The sequence below is a fragment of the Peromyscus eremicus genome, chromosome 6 (assembly GCF_949786415.1).
Source record: "Peromyscus eremicus chromosome 6, PerEre_H2_v1, whole genome shotgun sequence".
NCBI lineage: Eukaryota > Metazoa > Chordata > Mammalia > Rodentia > Cricetidae > Peromyscus > Peromyscus eremicus.
In genome coordinates this window covers 103,779,750-103,797,432 of record NC_081421.1, presented here as the reverse complement: position 1 = coordinate 103,797,432, position 17,683 = coordinate 103,779,750, and the positions used below count along the sequence as shown (strand labels likewise).

Here is a 17,683-nt window from a genome sequence, read left to right as displayed (position 1 = left end):
TCCTTCCTGTGGTCTAGCTTTCATAGTACCAGAAAATAAGTACTGTGTAAGCTGCCAAGGGAGGGATACAACTAATAGTTTTACCCAGCTGTGATACCCATGAACCACAATGACCAACAAAACAAGATATATGTAGAGGTGCAAATCTTGATGGTAATCAACTGCTGTCTAGTGGACATAAGGTCACTCAACAGGAGGAGAATAATGCCTAGTACTAAAAATTTAGCCAACTCCCCAGGACTAGTGAGGTCATGGATCTCAGAAGAGAACCTACCTCCTACACTTTACCAGACCAGCACAATTCCTTCACTACATTCTAAAAGTTATTCTCATACCAGGAGATATAAGTATAGCTCTCACCCCTCATCAAAAAACTTCTATAATGGACTCCATCTGCCCATTATAGAAGCTGGATACCATGCAGGATTAATGGACTATGGGAGACTCAGCCCCAATGGATATACCCACAGCACAGCTCCTGCATGTAGATGGCTCAGGAAAGATTACTAAAGAAGGGATGGAAAGATTGAGTCAGAATAACAGGAAGGCTGCTGTGAGAGGGACTTACAAGGGGATGCAGAAACAAGACCTGAAAAATGACAATATCAATAGATATTCTAATGAGGAAGGGGAGAACATCTCCCAGAGTCCCAGTCCTAGACAGAGAACTACAGGGGACTGACTGCTGAGAGAGGGGGATTTAGCCTCTCTTGGAGATGACTGCCCTTATTAGTGATCTGATATGACTTAGTCAGCTCTGAAGTCCTATACAGGCAAATAACAAAAATTGTGCTCAGGAGGCTGTATTTACATACTTGTGCATATATTTATATGTAACAGTAATAATTAAAAAAGAGGCTATCAATTTGAAAATGAGGTATATCAGAGGAGCTGAAGGGAAGAAAGGAAAGGGGGAGGTGATGTAAATATATTTTAATTAAAATGTTAAAAAACAGAAAATATTTTCAAATGAAAAAAACCATAGTTTAAGCATCTCATTTGGCTATATAAATTAGCTTTAGCTTCTCTTATTATTCTTGCTCTCTCCTTCTCTCTCTCCCCACTCCTTCCCCTCCTCCTCTCTCTCTCTCTCTCTCTCTCTCTCTCTCTCTCTCTCTCTCTCTCTCTCACACACACACACACACACACACACTCACAATAGCTTATACATTAGTGTCATATTCAGCACTACCACTAGAGGTCATCAGCTGCACAGTATTTCAACACAGATGTCCAAGGAAATTGGAATCAAATCTTTACAATCACTTTTCATTAAACCAATTTTTGAACAACTGAATATAGAAGACTCATTCTACTTCCTATAGTGTTTTTGTAAACTGATATTAGATTTTTATGTCAAAAATATATTCATATTAAAATGAAGGGTGTATATATCAAAATAAATTTTATTCACAGAATTTTAAAAACTAAAGTTCATGATGAACTCAATTAGCTGCGGTCTTGGCTACTGTTGGAGACTACCTGGGAATCACAGTTAATGGGCTCCATATCTTCAACTTGAATCAAACAGTAAATCAGACTTACTTTTCTGTTTCTTTATACACTTAGGGTTTAATTTTTTAAATTTATTTTAAAACACAAAATAAAAGGAAAAGGAAAATATTACCATTTTAAATACTGGAGACAATGGTGAATGATAATTTTGGAACCTGGTATACTTGTTTTGAGGGATTTTAGGAGGAAGGGGTGTTTGTTTTTGAGACAGGGTCTCACTACAAGGCCCTTGTTGTTGTGGGACTCGCTCTGTAGATGATGATGGTACTAAACACAGAGATCCACCTGCCTCTGCCTCCTAAGTGCTGGGACTAAAGACATGTATTACACTTACTTATTTTAAACCTGTTTTTCTTAATATGGTCAATAAGTTTGATATGAAATCTTTTTTTAAGCAATGTAATTATAATGTAATAGCAAAATAAAAATATCTAATAGTTAACATATAACAGTTCACTTGTGTGCTGTGGCACATGGACCCTCATATATATATATATATATATATATATATATATATATATATATATATATATACAGTGTAATGCTTTATATAAATCAGACAACTCCTAAGTCAGAATCTTGTAAATAACTAACATTGAGTATCAGTTTAAGTCAGTAAATTTTAGTTTCTGTGGTATGGTTTGAAGTGGTACGTCTCACATAGACTCATATGGTTGAATCATTGGTTCCCTCAGATGGTAATACAGTTTGGGAGGTATGAGAACCTTTTGGATATTGTGTGTCAATGGGACACACAAGGCCATTGGGGGCGGGGAGGATTAAGATAGGTTGACTCCATTTCTTCCCAGTTTGCCAAGATGTAGGCAAGCACCCGAAAGCTCCCAATAACAAATCCTCCCCATGATGGATTATATCTCATGACCCACTGGTGAGAATAAATCCTTCTTCCCTTAAGTCATCTGCTAGACATTCTGTTAGAGCAACAAGAAAATAACTAATACTGAACATCAGTACCAAAAAGTAGAGTTCCCATGATAAGCCTGACCATGTGTTTCTAGGTCTCTGGAATTTGTTTGTAGAAGGAATTTATAAGTTTGGAGTTACAGGCTAGAGAATCTGAGAATGCTATAGGGAAAGCTTAACAGATGATTCGGAAGGGAGCGTGAAAGACCAGAATGCTGTAGAAATGAGATCATAAAGCTTCTCTCACCAAGTTTCAAAGGGAACAAGCATTCTATTGGGAATTAGCCTAGAGGCCACTCATGTTATAAACTGGCAAATCATCTGGATGAATGCTTGCCTGTGCTGAGGACTTGAGTGTGGCTGAATTAAAAAGTAATGGACTACTTGTCTGGAGGAGGAAATTTCAAGACTAGATAGCATTCAGGCTGTGGTGTGGCTATACTCACTGCATTTAGCCAGACTTACAGTCACAGCAAGATTAGAAAGTAGAGCAGAAAGAGGGGCCAAAAGAAGGCAAAAATGTGCAGTTTGGTGAAGAAGGGAACATGAACCAAGTTAAAGCCACAGGCACGGTGGGCATGGACAAGGCAGCTGTAACTGTCCAAGAGCCATTGATGAGAACCTATGTACTTTCTTTACACTTTGCGTGGGGAAAATTGTAAAGGTTCCTTGAGAATAAGATCTCACTCATGAACAGATCTGGGGTATAAAGCAGAACACCCACTTATAGAACATTCATTTAAAAGGACAGTGCCCCAAAACATAGAACTTCCATGGTGAACTAGCAGAAAACAATTGCCTAGGGAATATTTTCTGAGATTCAGCCATGAAGGCACACAGACGGCACTGCAGCAATGGGCTAGAGGGGCCAGATTACATCTTAAGCAACAGGAACAGCGGCAACAGCAGATTTTACCATCTTCCTACAGTACAACTTGTGTAGGCATACAGAATGCAAGAGAGAGGGAGTCATGGAGGTTTGTTCCAGAAGAAGAGCTGGTGATACCAGATAATGGGTGGCAGGGTCAGATTTCTTGCAAGCAGGCTCTGAAAGGCTACCATGTGAAGCTATGAAGGTCAAGCTTGTGTTGCTATGTAGATCTCAGCAGGATGCAAAAGCTGACATTAATGTGGTACAGCTTCAAAGGAAAGTTCCTGTATCTGTTAAAGCCAATCTGAAAGCAAGCACATGCATGCTGCTGGTGGGAAGGCCAGGGAGCACAGCAACCAAGTCTACTGGCCTTCGATTACTATTACAAGGAGCCTTCAGTCCAGATGGAGCTACAGGGTATAACATTTATCCCGCTGTGTTTAGTGTTTTTGTGTTTAGTGTTTTGTGTTTTGCTTTAGGCTATGGTTTTCTTACCCTTTCTCTTTGGAATGGGTTTGTTTACTCTGTGTCTTTTTATGGAAGTAAGTAACTTAAAAATAAGTTTTGGATGGGGCTCACAGGCTGGGGTCTCAGAAGAGACTTTGTTTGGACAGTAAAACTTTGGTATTTTTGAAGTTGGAAAAAATGCATTTTGTATTAGGAGACACCCATTGGTTTAAACACTTGGTAATTAGCTGGTATAACTATTTTTTGGATGACTAGTATATAATCCTGTAATATGTGGCTAAAATTGTAAATGAGATTGTTTTTGAAGAAAACCTTAGTTTCCTTTCCTGATGCTGTGATTAAAATACTCCGACAAAAACAACTCCAAGGAGAAAGTTTATCTGACTCCCAGTTCCAGACTTGAGTCCATCATGGCAAGAAAGTCAGAGTGACAGAGCTGAGAGAACTGGCTGTGTCACACCCACAGTCAAAAGCAGAGAGCAGTGAGTTCATGCATGCATGCTCGAACTCAGCTTGCTTTCGCCTCTCTTATTCAGTGCAGGACTCCAAACCCAGGGAATGGTGTCACCCACAGTCAGCGTATCCTCCTACATCAATTAGCATAATTAGGATAATCCCACACAGACATTCTCAGAGGTCTTTGTCCCAGGTGATTTTAGATTTTGCTAACCTGACAAACCACCAATTCCCCCAGGTATCTGCAATGCTTCCAAGAAGAGATTCTAACAGATTGCAAGAAATAGAGGCCAGGGAAGTGAACCAAAGGTCAGGGCTGCTGAGATAGATTTGGAAATCATTCATATAGAAGTGTTAACTAAAACCACACATGCTATTTCCTCAAATCAATGATCCATGCATGATATTTCTAAAGGCCACTGCATAAGCCAAAACACACATACTGTCAGCACACCAAACAGGGAACAATTCTAGACCGTAAGTTCAACATGTTTTTTCACCTTATAAAAATCCTAATTTTTTCCATATACATTTTCCTTCAGTTAACTTTCCTTTGTATCAGCCTAAGGTAAAATGTTAAGGAAGAGAAAACAGATGAAGTATAGTTAGCTACTGTATGACATGAAAAATGAAGAGGAAAAAATACTGCTGATTAATACTCAAATAATATTGCAAGTACATAACTATTTATTTTTAAAGAATCTCTCCTTAACTCTCAAGATTAAAAATATCTTTAATATACAACTTTTCAATATTTGTTAGCTTATAAATTCAGAGTTAGAGGGCAAAGTATTTTCAATGATATGCTAATACATTTGGAAATTTTAATTGGAACATTAAAACAGCATTTTTAAAGGAAAAAATTATTTTAAGATTTATTTTCAAAAATTATGTGATATGTGTGTACTTGTTTTGGGTATTACACATGTGAACACAGGTGCTCATGGTGTCCAGAAGAGGGTGACCCTGGAGCTGGAGTTATAGGTAGTTGTGAGCCATCCAATGTGAGTACTAGGATCTGATCTTGTGTCCTCTGCAAAAGCAGTACCTGTTTTTAACCACTGAGCCACCTCTCCAGCCCCATAGAGAAAAAATAAAAATTAAAAATTGAAAGTGAAAACCTTGACTACTGAGCTTGTGTATTTTATACTAAATTAAATAACTCATTTTTCCTCAGATTCACATGTTTTGCAATGGGACTTTCACAAATTAATTACCAAAGATTATTTGTAGAAGGTATAAAAATACTTCCTCTGTGTCTAAGTTGTTAGGTTGGGAATATTTTAGAACTCAGCTTTTATTTTAAAATAACTGAAGTTGGATGCTGTAAATCTGGAATATTATCAATTGACAATGAGATACAAACAATGGAAAATCAACTTTCCAATCTGAACACTGGGTAAATTTTCTTCTCAACAAACAATTAATTGGCTAAGATTAAAATATACATGGATGCATGGTCTGGTTTGATAACAGGAGACTCCAGAATTGATTTGCTACACTTGAGAATGTTTCAAATCTATCTTGCTTCACTTTGTAAGTTTACAAGGCGAGGAATATGCACTAAACAGCAGCTAAAGATCAGTGATCTACTGGCAGATTGCAAGCCTCATCGTCTTAAGGGTGAAGCAAAACACTTGATCCACATGATCCATTCTTCCTCTAAACACCTCAGAGTCTTTAAACACAATGAAATACTATGTTTTCCATTAAATGTGAATATTTTATAAATTAACAGTTGTCTGTGTTCCCCAATTGTCCTGATGTAAAATAATCAGAAAAATCAGTGTTCTAATATATCTGAGAGAATAAAGTTACCATTCAATAAGTATGAGTATTTTTTGCCATTAAATTTTTCATCTTTTAAAATAACTTTATTATCATGACACAGACACACTAAAATATTTTATTCTGTTATAAAATTTTTAATCTTATAAAAAGGCATCTATGAAAACATTATTGCAAATACTATACATAATAGTAAAATGCTGAATATTCTTCCCTTATATTTGAAACCAAGAAAATATGACCATTAGTATTTGCATTCAATTATCCAGCAAAAGTCCAATTTTGTGAAATAGATCAAGAAAAAAAATAAGACATAATGATTTTTTAGGACGGAGTGCAAACATATTTTAATTAATGATAATATGGTTACTTACTTGGAAAATCTTAAGGTATTTGCAGAAGAACTATTTGAACTAACACTACATTTAGTTCAGCAGAGTCTTAGGCAAGAAAAAATTCACTTATATTGTTATATATTAACAACAAGATAGGAAAATCAAATACAATTTCATAATACTCATATCAAAACAAAATATTTAGGACTCATTTAGCAATAGGAAAAACCATATATTACAAATTACAAAACAGTACAGGGAGAAATAAAACTTTATAAGTTTAGAGAGAAACAGTGTGTTAGTCTATTGGATGACTAGAAATTGTTAAGACATCATCTCTTCCCAAATTGGCCTATCAGCATAACCAAACCTCAATTACAAGTTCAGACACTTTTGAAAGCTAAAAAGTGTATTATAAAATTTATGTGAATATAATTCACAGAACCAATTATAACTAATCTTGAAAGATGCAAATATTGGAAACCTGAATTGGCAGCTTTCAAATTGTACTGTGAAGCTATAGAGATTTACATAATATACAGCCATCATATATATGGAAAAATAGGTAAATGAAACAAAATAGAAATCCCAAAAGATAGACCTACACCATTTAAATGGCCTTTTGCTTTTCAATTAAAGAAACAAAGCAATACAAATGAAGTATCTTAAATACAGCTAAAACAACTAGATATCTATATGATAAAACTGCCCTGAGCACTATAGAAAAATACTAAATGAAGACAGACTACATAACCAATAAGATCTAATGCTTTATTGCTTTTTATTGGTAATATACAATAAGACTCATCTCTCAGCTTCTAGTTTTAATTCCCTTACTCTCTGTCAGATAAATTTTAGCTGAATTCAAATTTCCTTCCACCTATCTATCAAACTAGTTCTGTACTGAATGATGTAATTATCTGTAGAAAGTGAACTGCAAATGACTACCAGACAGTAGCATCTTACAGTGGCAGGTTGTAAACAAACAGATAAGTGAGATGACCCTCAAATGAAACCTCTGAGGAAGAGATTTCTTTCTTACAGATCCAGAGCACTGATTTCTGATGGTGAAAACTAGTTTAGTTTCTAAGCCTTAAGAATATTATCCCATGTTTCCTTACCAAGTTACAGAGTAATTAACATTGCAGCACATGAAATGTCCTGTTATTGGAGACCAATGTCATCCCAACACAGACAAGTCAAGCAGTTCTTAACAAAATAAATTTACAACGCATCAGCAACAATTTGGAACTAAGGCTGGTTGGATGACTTTTACTGAAAGGCAGGAAGTAATGTTATATTCCACAATTTCCATGGAAAATATTAAATTCTAGCCTTGTCTTAGTTATTTTCCTATTGCTGTGACAAAGCACTGTGAACAAGGTAACTTAGAGAAGAGTTTATTGGGCTTACAGTTTCAGAGAATGAGTCTATGCCCATCATGGAAGGCAACATGGTAGCAGGTAGGCAGACAGGCTCATATGGCACTGGATCAGTAGCTGAGTTTATATCTTGAGACAACAATATATCATGAGGCAGAAAGAGTTACCCAGGAATGGTGTGGACTTTTGAAATTTCCAAGTCCAGCAGCCCTAGTGACACATCTCCTCCAAGAAGGCCATACCTTCTAATCCTTCCCCTAAAGTTCCACCAACTGGGGACCAAGTATTCAAACATATGAGCTTATGGGGGCCATTCTCACTGAAACCACAAGCTTGTTACTGGAATGACTGAAAAACAAGACTTTATTTACACAGATACTTAAACACATTTTTCATGAAGACATTGCGAAGACCTGTAAAAGTCAATGTCTTCTTTGTAAAATAAATGAAAAAAAAATCTATAAAATGTAAAGGACATTAAAAAGCAATGAGATTTTGTTCTTAATCTTATGCTGTGTTTCCATCAGTGACATTTTGATCAAATACAGACAAACGTGACTTATTGAAGAAATGTGACTTGTTTACACAGACCAGCTGATGTTCATTGTTTTGAGAGTCAGATCTCTAAGACAAGGACAGAAAGCTAGAACTTTTCATGAGATAGTAGATATAATCTCATTGGCAAAGTAATGCAGAATGTATCCTCATATGGTACAATTCAATGTTCAAAAGATACTGAAAAGAAAAAGAAGGCAGGGTCATTTGGAAAAGGATAAAATAGGAAATATTTTTTTTGAGTCACCAACTTCTTCTGTCCCAGTTCTCCTTAAAATTTTTAAATTTTATTTATTTATTTAGGTATTTGAGTATTTTATCTGCATGTATGTATGTATGTATGTATGTATGGGCACCACATGTGTACTTGCTGGCTGCCACAGTCAGAAGAAGACATAGGATCCCCTGGACCTTTAGATATTCTTAGTTAGTGTTAGTGCTATCTCCAGCTCCAGATAGGACCACTCACTCCAGGGAGCCATGAGCCTGGAAAAATAGAAGCCTAGAGAAGATAAGCTTCTTGAGTACCCTACAGCCATTTTCGCTCAGTCCAGAGGGGAGCAGCTCTCCTGGCCCAGCAAAAGGCCTGCAATTGCCAGAAGAACAATCTTTCATTTGGATAAAGGACTCTACCAGGGGAGATACAAACACCCTTGCCACATCACATCCAATTCTGGTCACAGTCTGCTTGGCTCACCTCTGGCATCAGCTAGGAGATACCTCCTGCTTGGCCCTAGTACTGTAACATTAAGTCCAACAAAAGGCTTAGCTCAATTTTGTTTGTTGTTTTTGTTTTTTAACTTATCTCCTTTTGATTGTGGCTAGCCAGGTGAGCTGGGAACATGGAGGCCAGAGAGCAGGCAGACAGTGAAGAAGCAGCAGTGGGAGGGGCACCAGGAGGAAGACTGAAGAGATCTAGAGAGCCGCTGAGGGCAGAGACAGCAGGAAACTAAGGTGGCAAAGGTGGAATACAGAGAAGGCGGTCAGGGGCCACAAGCAAGAGCTACCCCATTAGCGGGTAGAACTAACCCAGACTGCAGCCAGGCCTCACTAGCCACTGGAGATCTGTAACTAGCCTCTTTTCAGACACCAAGCATCTCTATACCCTAAGCCAAGGAGCTTTAACACTATCTGTGAGAGGAGCTTCAGAGTCCAGCCTACGAGGCCAGCCAGGAACTCCAATGAGAGCCCGTGTTTCCTGCTGCTGTTGCTTAGAGTCGAGGTTTTCACTTAGCTGTCTGCTAAGTGCCAGGCTGCCAGCAACCAGAACACAGAGCAGGGACCTCTAACCTGAGCACCTAGAACCTCTCTCTTCTGTATGTTGCTGCAACACTCTGTAAGCAAGTTCCCCCAAAAGATGCTTCAGGTGGACCACCTTGGTATTTGGTGCTTCTTTCTTTGAAATTCTAAGTGACCTTGACCTCTGGATAGTTAGGAGCTTTTCCTTGTGTCCCTTGCCATCAGGGTTGAGAACTCCAGCCACAGGTTCAGGGGATGAAGTAGATAATTACAAAGTCATAAAGGCTCATGGTAAGCAATTTCTGTTAGTTTAATGTAACTATACATTGAATCCTTTATAATTTAAAAAATACTTTTGAGTATATTAATGAAATACTTGTAATAAAAAAATTAGATAACAGACTATTCTGACTAAGAAAACATAAATTTCTTGAGTCACTGAAATAACTGAATTAAATTCCACCATTAAGTTCTACCGAAGTTATGAATATTCCTTCTGCCTCTTCCTCAGCATGGCCTTTACTTAACAAAGATCACTATTCACCTGGGGCTACTGGTGCACACAGAGCAGCTACCATAGCCTCTTTCAGGAAAATAATCTTGGCTAGTGTAAATGCTTAGAACTAAGATGTCAAATTTTTCATATATGTACACTCCACTGAGGACTTCTTTTCAAGTACTTTGTAGAATGTACACATTGAATTTCTATGTAGCAAGTGAATTAAAGTTCTTAAAGTAAAAACCTACATTGAATTTTACCATTACACAAGAACAAAAGAACTCAATGCCCTTCAGTGTCTAGTGAAAATGCTCCTTTGTTGGCGGATTTTCACTCTTCACTTCCTTGTCACGTGTTCTACAGTACCTCACAGGCTTCCTTTCCCGAAGCAGGTCTTCCAAACTCCGCTCACAGTGCTCAGCTACCACCACCAGTCGTTCTGAGAAAAGCAAAGCAAACCCACTTTATATTTAACACACCTTAACAATAAGATCATATAGCTCTCTAAAGTCATTAACATACAACACCAGCAACAGTATTTTAAAGTATTATGTATTTTCACTGTGTGTGCATGTGTGGTCAGTTTTCCTTACTTCTACCTGGCTTGCTCATCTCAGTCTCCTCTATTGATCAGCACCCCATCTACCCAGACTGAACTGCTACCCATCTTCTACTCATAATTCAATTCATTGGTCTTCTTACTGTGCTTTCTCCTCATCTACTACTTTCTGAGAAACTACTGCATTTTACCCCAAGCCTGGAACTCTCTTCAACGGCAGACATTTAGAACACACCCTTGGCTTCAGTATAGAACTCACTGTCCAGCTGGATCTGTTGCTCAGATGGTAGAGACCTTTCTTAGAATGCACAGAGCCCTGCACTGAATCACCAGCACTTCATAAACCAGGGTGGTGGCACATGCCTGGAATTCTAGCACTGAAAAGTTGAAGGGGAGACTAGGGCTTGCAAGGCCATCCTTAGTGATAAACTAGTGAGAGGCCAGCCTGGGATATATTGGACCCTTATCCAAGAAAACAAACTGAAAATGTCACTAGCAACTCAAGAGAAACAAGACAACTTATAATTTTTCCCTTTCTCAAACCTGCACAGAGTCCTGCTATTTCTATGCCCCAGTTGCTTCCAGAGTCTGCTATTTTTATGCAGAGTTTATTCCACCTGCTGCAATCCAGGTCTAAGCCAGCATTCTCTTATTAGCTCTCCACAGCAATCTCATAACTGTTCTTTTCACCTGACTTAAGATCCTCCTCCCACATGTTTTCACACTAAAGTCCAAGTGACAGGACAATAAATCTGAATAAGGAATTCCTTCTCTAGTTTCCACTACATATTTCTCTCATCAGCTTTTGGACATTCTCATCCTTTGGGGAATCATACTTGGGGTCCTATATCTAAATGATCTTCATCTTAACCTTTTAAAAGAACTTCTGTATTACATTTATCGTGTGTGTGTGTGTGTGTGTGTGTGTGTGTGTGTGTGTGTGTGTGTGTGCATGCTGCGCGAGCTCATTCCACTGTGTACATGTGGAGGTCAAAGGAACTTGCAAGAATCAATTTTTTTTTCTTTCTTTTTTTTTTTTTTTTTTGTCATCATGTGGGTCCTAGGGATCAAATTCAGGTTGTCAGGTTTGGTGGCAAATGCTTTATCTGTTGAATAATCTTGATAGCCCTTTTAAAAAAGAATATATTTTATGTATTCTTTGTATAAGCAGTTCATGTACATGTGTGCCTGTATGGGCATGCCAGGTGTATGTGTTGGAGGTCAAGGAACAACTTGTGGAAATCGGTTCTCCCCTTCCATTATGTGGATTCTGGGATCAAACTCAGGCGTAAGTGAAGTTATCCTGTTCCTGCCTGGCTCCAGCGGCCCTGCAGTCGCTTGGACCTAAGTAAACACACAGAGGCTTATATTAATTAAAACTGTTCAGCCATTAGCTTAGGCTAACTATTGACTAGCTCTTATACTTAAATTAACCCATAATTCTTATTTATGTTTAGCCACGTGGCCTGGTACCTTTTCCCAGTTCTGCCTTCACATCTTGCTTCTCATGGTGGCAGCTGGCAGTGTCTCCTGACTCAGCTTTCCTGTTCCCAGCATTCTCCTCTTTCTTTGTCCCACCTATACTTCCTGCCTGGCTACTGGTCAATCAGCACTTTATTTATTAACCAATTAGAGCAACACATTCACAGCATACAGAGCGATATCCACAGCACTTAGGTTGTCACCTTTTTCCACTCAGCCATTTTCCCAGCCCCCTTCATTTCAAACATTTATCTCCCATCATGTTACATGGTGCTTAAAAACAGACTACTTTTCTGAGGCCCAAATGCTAATATTACCATTTATTATCACATGATCTTGGGAAATTTACTAATCTCTCTGTGCCAGTTTCTTCTAAAGAGAAGAAAACAATAATGTCCACATCACAGCACTGTGGTAAGGGTGAAATAAATTCAGATAGAATTAGGACTGAGAAGATGACGAAAACAGCAATGCCTCTATCATAGCATTGTGATGAGGGTGAAATGAGTTCACATATAAGCAGGATGGAGAATAGTCCTGGCACAGTGCCAGCACTGTTAGCTTTTACTATTATTCAAGATTCAGGTCTCTGTATGATAATGAGTATTCAGAGACAGGTAATTCCTGGGGGGCGCTCACCAACCTAAGACAGAGTGCCTGTGTGGCCTGGGCAGTCGTCTGCATGGCAGGTAAGGTGACCTGCTGACGTCCCACGCAACCAAAGTCAGAAGCTCATTTTCTAGTAAAAGGGGGATCTGTAGGGCCCTGCCCCCCGTTTTGGGTAACTGTTGCCTTGCTTGCTGACCTTGACCTTGATATTCTCCCTATGCTAATTCCCTGCCGGGTTCCACCCTCCTGAATGCTTAAGGGAAGTTCCTTGTCTGTGTATCCTGCATAATGGGCGTTAACAGCTTAGATGCAAGATTGTAAAACATCGGTAGCGAACTTCTGCCCTCTGGGGTTCTCCCAATGTGCTGCAAGTCTGTAATTAAGACCTCCTCTCTCTGGCATTTGGGGGGGGGGAGAAAGATTCAGGTCTCAGTAAACATGACTTCCTCAGGATTTTTTGGATTCTCCAGAATTGATTCACTAGTATTATGATGTATTCTACACAGCACTTTTCTTTTGTGTCACTTATTTAACTCTAAAATTTGCATACATTTTTACTTAGTGCTATTCTTTCTACGTAGATGACACATTTTGTGATAGCAGGAACCATGTTGGTCTTGTTTGGAACTGCAATACTAGTGTCTACAATTCACCTGAAACATATAGGCACATACTAAAATTATATAAGTTAAATTATAACAGGGCAAGACAGTGAAGAGGTTCCTCCATCCTGTATTCTTGCTGAGGCCATTTCAGTTTTAACTAGAATTTGATCTCCTTGATGGAGAATCCCATGAAAAATTATTCAACTCTGTTCTAGGAACCCAAGGTCAGGATGTCCCAGCTAACTTATCTTAGCTTCCGTTAAACTGCCTGTTTGTGCAAACCTCCTCTTCCAGTTAGCTGCTTATCTTAGCTTCTGTCAAATTGCTTGCTTATACAAATCCCCCCCACCCCCCGCATCCCCACCCCCCACCCTGAAGCTGTCAAACTGAATGCCAAGATGGGCATGGTTTTGTCAGGGCTACAGCTGGGTCCCTGAATACCTGGGTATAGTCCCAGAAAGCTGGAATAGAGAGTTTCAATTGGCTATAAACTGTGTCTGAGTGGTCTTCTCTGGTGGGATCCCCATAACAAAACAAATTAATTAGAGCAAAGGCATAACGGGAACATCAGAAATGATGACAGTCATCTGAACAGATCTGTTCTATGTTGGAAAGTACACACTTATGTTCTAACTAGATATAATACCTTAGCAGTATTGAAATTAATACACATTAGAAATTATTAAAATATACATACTTCATTTATCAGCCATTTACAAATAGATATGCATGTCTTTCTAACTGAAAGAGACTTATCTAAAATGTGCCATTAGGCTGAAAGTTTTTAGGCTTCTTCTGGAAACACCTTTACTGTCTGTCAAGGTTTTAAGAATCTATAGAATTTTAAACACAGTTTTAGTAATGTAGAGCCATAACCCTTGGCAGAAAATCAGTGTTTCTCCCAGAGGTAAAGGAGTATATACTGAAGGAATATTTCCATTATGAACCTCTTTTTTTTAAAGAAATCATTAGAAGTACTCATTCCAAATTTCTGGATCTGTTTGAAAATAGTTTCTGTTTGTTATGAAAACAATCTGGCTGAATAAACGGTTGGTTTGGGAATCATAATGTGCCAAATAAAAATCAGCAATGTAGTGGCATTATTTATAAATAACAAATATGCAAGGTTGGAGAAATGGCTCAGCAGCTGAATGCATACTGCTCTTCCAGAGGACCTGAGTTGGGTTCCAATCACCCATATCCAACATTTCACAGCTGCCCATCACTCCAGTTCCAGGGGATCTGAAGGTACCTGCACTAATGTACACATAACCCCCCTACATACGTGTAATTAAAAGTAATAAAAACAAACATTAAAAATTAAAAACAAATTCCTTATAACATAAAGGAATGTCTGAAAAGCATGAACTAATAGGAAAATGTAGTGAGAGAGAGTGGGGTCCAGAAGGATGGCTCAGAGACTAGAGATGCTCGTCATGCAAGCCTGATGAACTGAGTGTGATCCCTGGAGCTCATGTAACTGTGGAAAGAGAACTCCACACCATCGTCCCCTGACCTTCCACATGCATGCCCCAGTACACGTGCCCTGACAATTGTGTATCTCTATTCATACATGTATATCATGCACACACATGCAGAGTCACAGAAAAATATAAAAGTTCAAAACAGAAAGTTTTAAATTTTTTAACACAAAAATGAATTATGAATGTCTTGTAATATTGTGTTATCAACATTTCTGCATCATTTTTGTTATTCAAAGTAAAAACAAGATTATTAGAGACTAGCTCATCACCTTTAAAATGTGATATTTAAGTAAATGTTTTAACAGTAATGCCAACAAAGAAAAACTGATTCACAAATACTGTAGGTACCAGGATTCTGCAACAGTCAGTTTTAAAAGTCAACTACAGTCCTCAGGCATTTGAACAAACTCTAGTCTATATAAATCTATGAAGAAATCATATGAACAACTGTGTTTCTTAAGAAACGCCCTTAAGAAACTTATCCTAAGCCGGGCGGTGGTGGCGCACGCCTTTAATCCCAGCACTCGGGAGGCAGAGCCAGGCGGATCTCTGTGAGTTCAAGGCCAGCCTGGGCTACCAAGTGAGTTCCAGGAAAGGCGCAAAGCTACACAGAGAAACCCTGTCTCGAAAAACCAAAAAAAAAAAAAAAAAAAAAAAAAGAAAGCTTATCCTAAACAATCTAGGTTCATGATGCAAGTTAAATAACCTTGAGACAGAACTGAGGATTCCCTGAAAAAAGCAGCAGCCTCGCTCCTGCCCAGATTTGGTGTCTCCTTGATGATATGCCTTGTGCTTTGGGCTGGACTAGCAAGAATCTTGCATTCTACTTCCTAGCACATAATCTCTTCATACACACAACCCCTACGAGTTCTTTTCTGTGACAGAACCCTGACCGATTCATTCATTTAGACTGAAATTTATAGGCTATAGGTACAGAATAAATTATAGTATGTCCTTAATAATGATATTATTAATATAATAATATTCTGACTTAAATTTCAAATCTATGTAGCTAAATAATTTTTCCTTCATTTCATCTCACTAGCAATTACAGAAGTATTTCTAGATAATTAATACCAACCACAATACGGCATACTACCACTTAAAATCTTCATTGTACTTCTAAACTCTGCTGATATTTCAACTCAATAGAAAGGTTAAACTTGATAAAAATCTGTATATTTAAGTTTTGTTGGCTTCATTTAAATATATAGCATTGGCTTTTAAAAAATAAATCATGCTTTCAAGTTCTAATAAGATGTCTATATTCTTGACATTAAATGCATCATCCAAGAAGTAGCATCTCCCACCAATTTGGATTCAGAAAATACTGAAGGTCTGGCTTCTATATGAACCTAACATGTGAAAGCATAATGTAAGAAAATAGGCCACATGTCACAACTCCATGTACAAAGAAAGGAAGTGGTCATGGAAAAGTCACAAATAACAAAATGTGTGCATAGCAAGAATGAAAAAGAGGAAAGCATAGATCCAAAAATCAAAATTCTTCATGAGACAATGAAATGATGTTAAACCAAAGTCATATGACTTGAGAAGTATGTGCTGTTGACTAAGGAGGCTATAAAATAGAAACTTCAATTCTCAAATTAGATGCCATGAAAATGACTGAAATTCTTCAGAATAAGTGGATTTCTAAATAAGCACTTATTATAATTCAGTTATTTACTCCTTATGCACACAAATGTTTTGGGCACCGAACTGCCAATATATACAAGAAATCAAATCCTCTAGTTTCTAGTCATTGATATTTCAGTCCAGGCAGACAGGCTTATGACATAGGAATCTTTAGCATGTCCATCTCCTCTGTGACCCTCTTTGAGAGAACTGCTGAGATCTTAATGTTGTAAAATATTATTTTAAGGTGTGTTACTTTTGTTTATGTTTCATTTGTTTAATTCTGTGAAGCTATGTTACTGGGCCTGCCTAAAACATCTGATGGTCTAATAAAGAACTAAACAGTTAATGGCAAGGCAGGAGAAAGGATAGGAGGGACTGGCAGGCAGTGAGAGAAAAAATAGAAGGAGAAATCTGGGAAGAAGAAGAAGTAGTCAGAGAAGGAAGAAGATTCCAGGGGCCAGCCATCTAGCTACACAGCAAGCCATGGAGTAAGAGTAAGATTTACAGAAGTAAGAGAACAGGAAAAGTCCAGAGGCAAAAGACAGATGGGGACAATTTAAGCTAAGAAGTGCTGGCAAAAAAACAAGCCAAGCTAAGGCCGGGCATTCATAATTAAGAATAAGCCTCCAGGAGTGATTTATTTGGGAGCTGGGTAGTGGGCCCCCCAAAAAGAGAAAAACCAACATCTTAGAGCTGTGAATTTGGGAAAAATAGAGTAACTACTGACAAAGGTGGTCAGGAGACTAAGCAGACTGTTGGTCTGGCTCAAAGCACACTGTGGTATATAAGGGGATCCTCTTCTGTCTGGCACTGATAACCAAATGAGGTTCACAGGTGAGGTTGGTAAGAGTGATCCTCCCAAAGGGTTCTGCTTTGCAACAGCACAATTTTAGTGCTGACAGGGGCCATTTGATTAGAGGAAATAAAACTGGAGTGGGGTAAAGGGGCTAAAGAATGATACAGGACTGATGAATTAACCTTGTGACAAAAGGAGGCATCCAAAAACTAGTCAGAGAGCAAGGCCTGCATTATATATAGATTGTGAAGCTCCAAAGAGTTCTCCAGATATAAAAGGAAGAAATTAAAGTCACTTTAAGAAACAAGAATGAAGTTCTAGGAACAAAATAAGGTGGTAAGGGTCTGAGGAGAATGTCCTACTCAATATGGTCACCATCTGAGGATAACAATAATATACTATACTGCTCAGGTTTGCTTGGAGTGATTTGGGACTGGGAAATTCTGCAATTGCAAGGTCTTTCTTTAGAAGCTCTAAC

The 17,683-nt window shown here is 38.2% G+C and overlaps 1 protein-coding gene across 3 annotated transcripts in view; it reads right to left on the bottom strand.

Moving 5' to 3' along the window:
* Tbck (TBC1 domain containing kinase) overlaps positions 1-17,683 on the bottom strand; it is a 158,677-nt gene that overhangs the window by 137,764 nt on the left and 3,230 nt on the right. For 2 of the 3 annotated variants that reach the window (XM_059266267.1, XM_059266268.1), the window contains exon 2: positions 10,399-10,471. In XM_059266267.1, the coding sequence (XP_059122250.1) occupies positions 10,399-10,471 (73 nt within the window). Of the gene's footprint in view, positions 1-2,490; positions 2,602-10,398; positions 10,472-17,683 lie in introns of those variants that run through there. The other variant, XM_059266269.1, reaches the window with a different exon arrangement.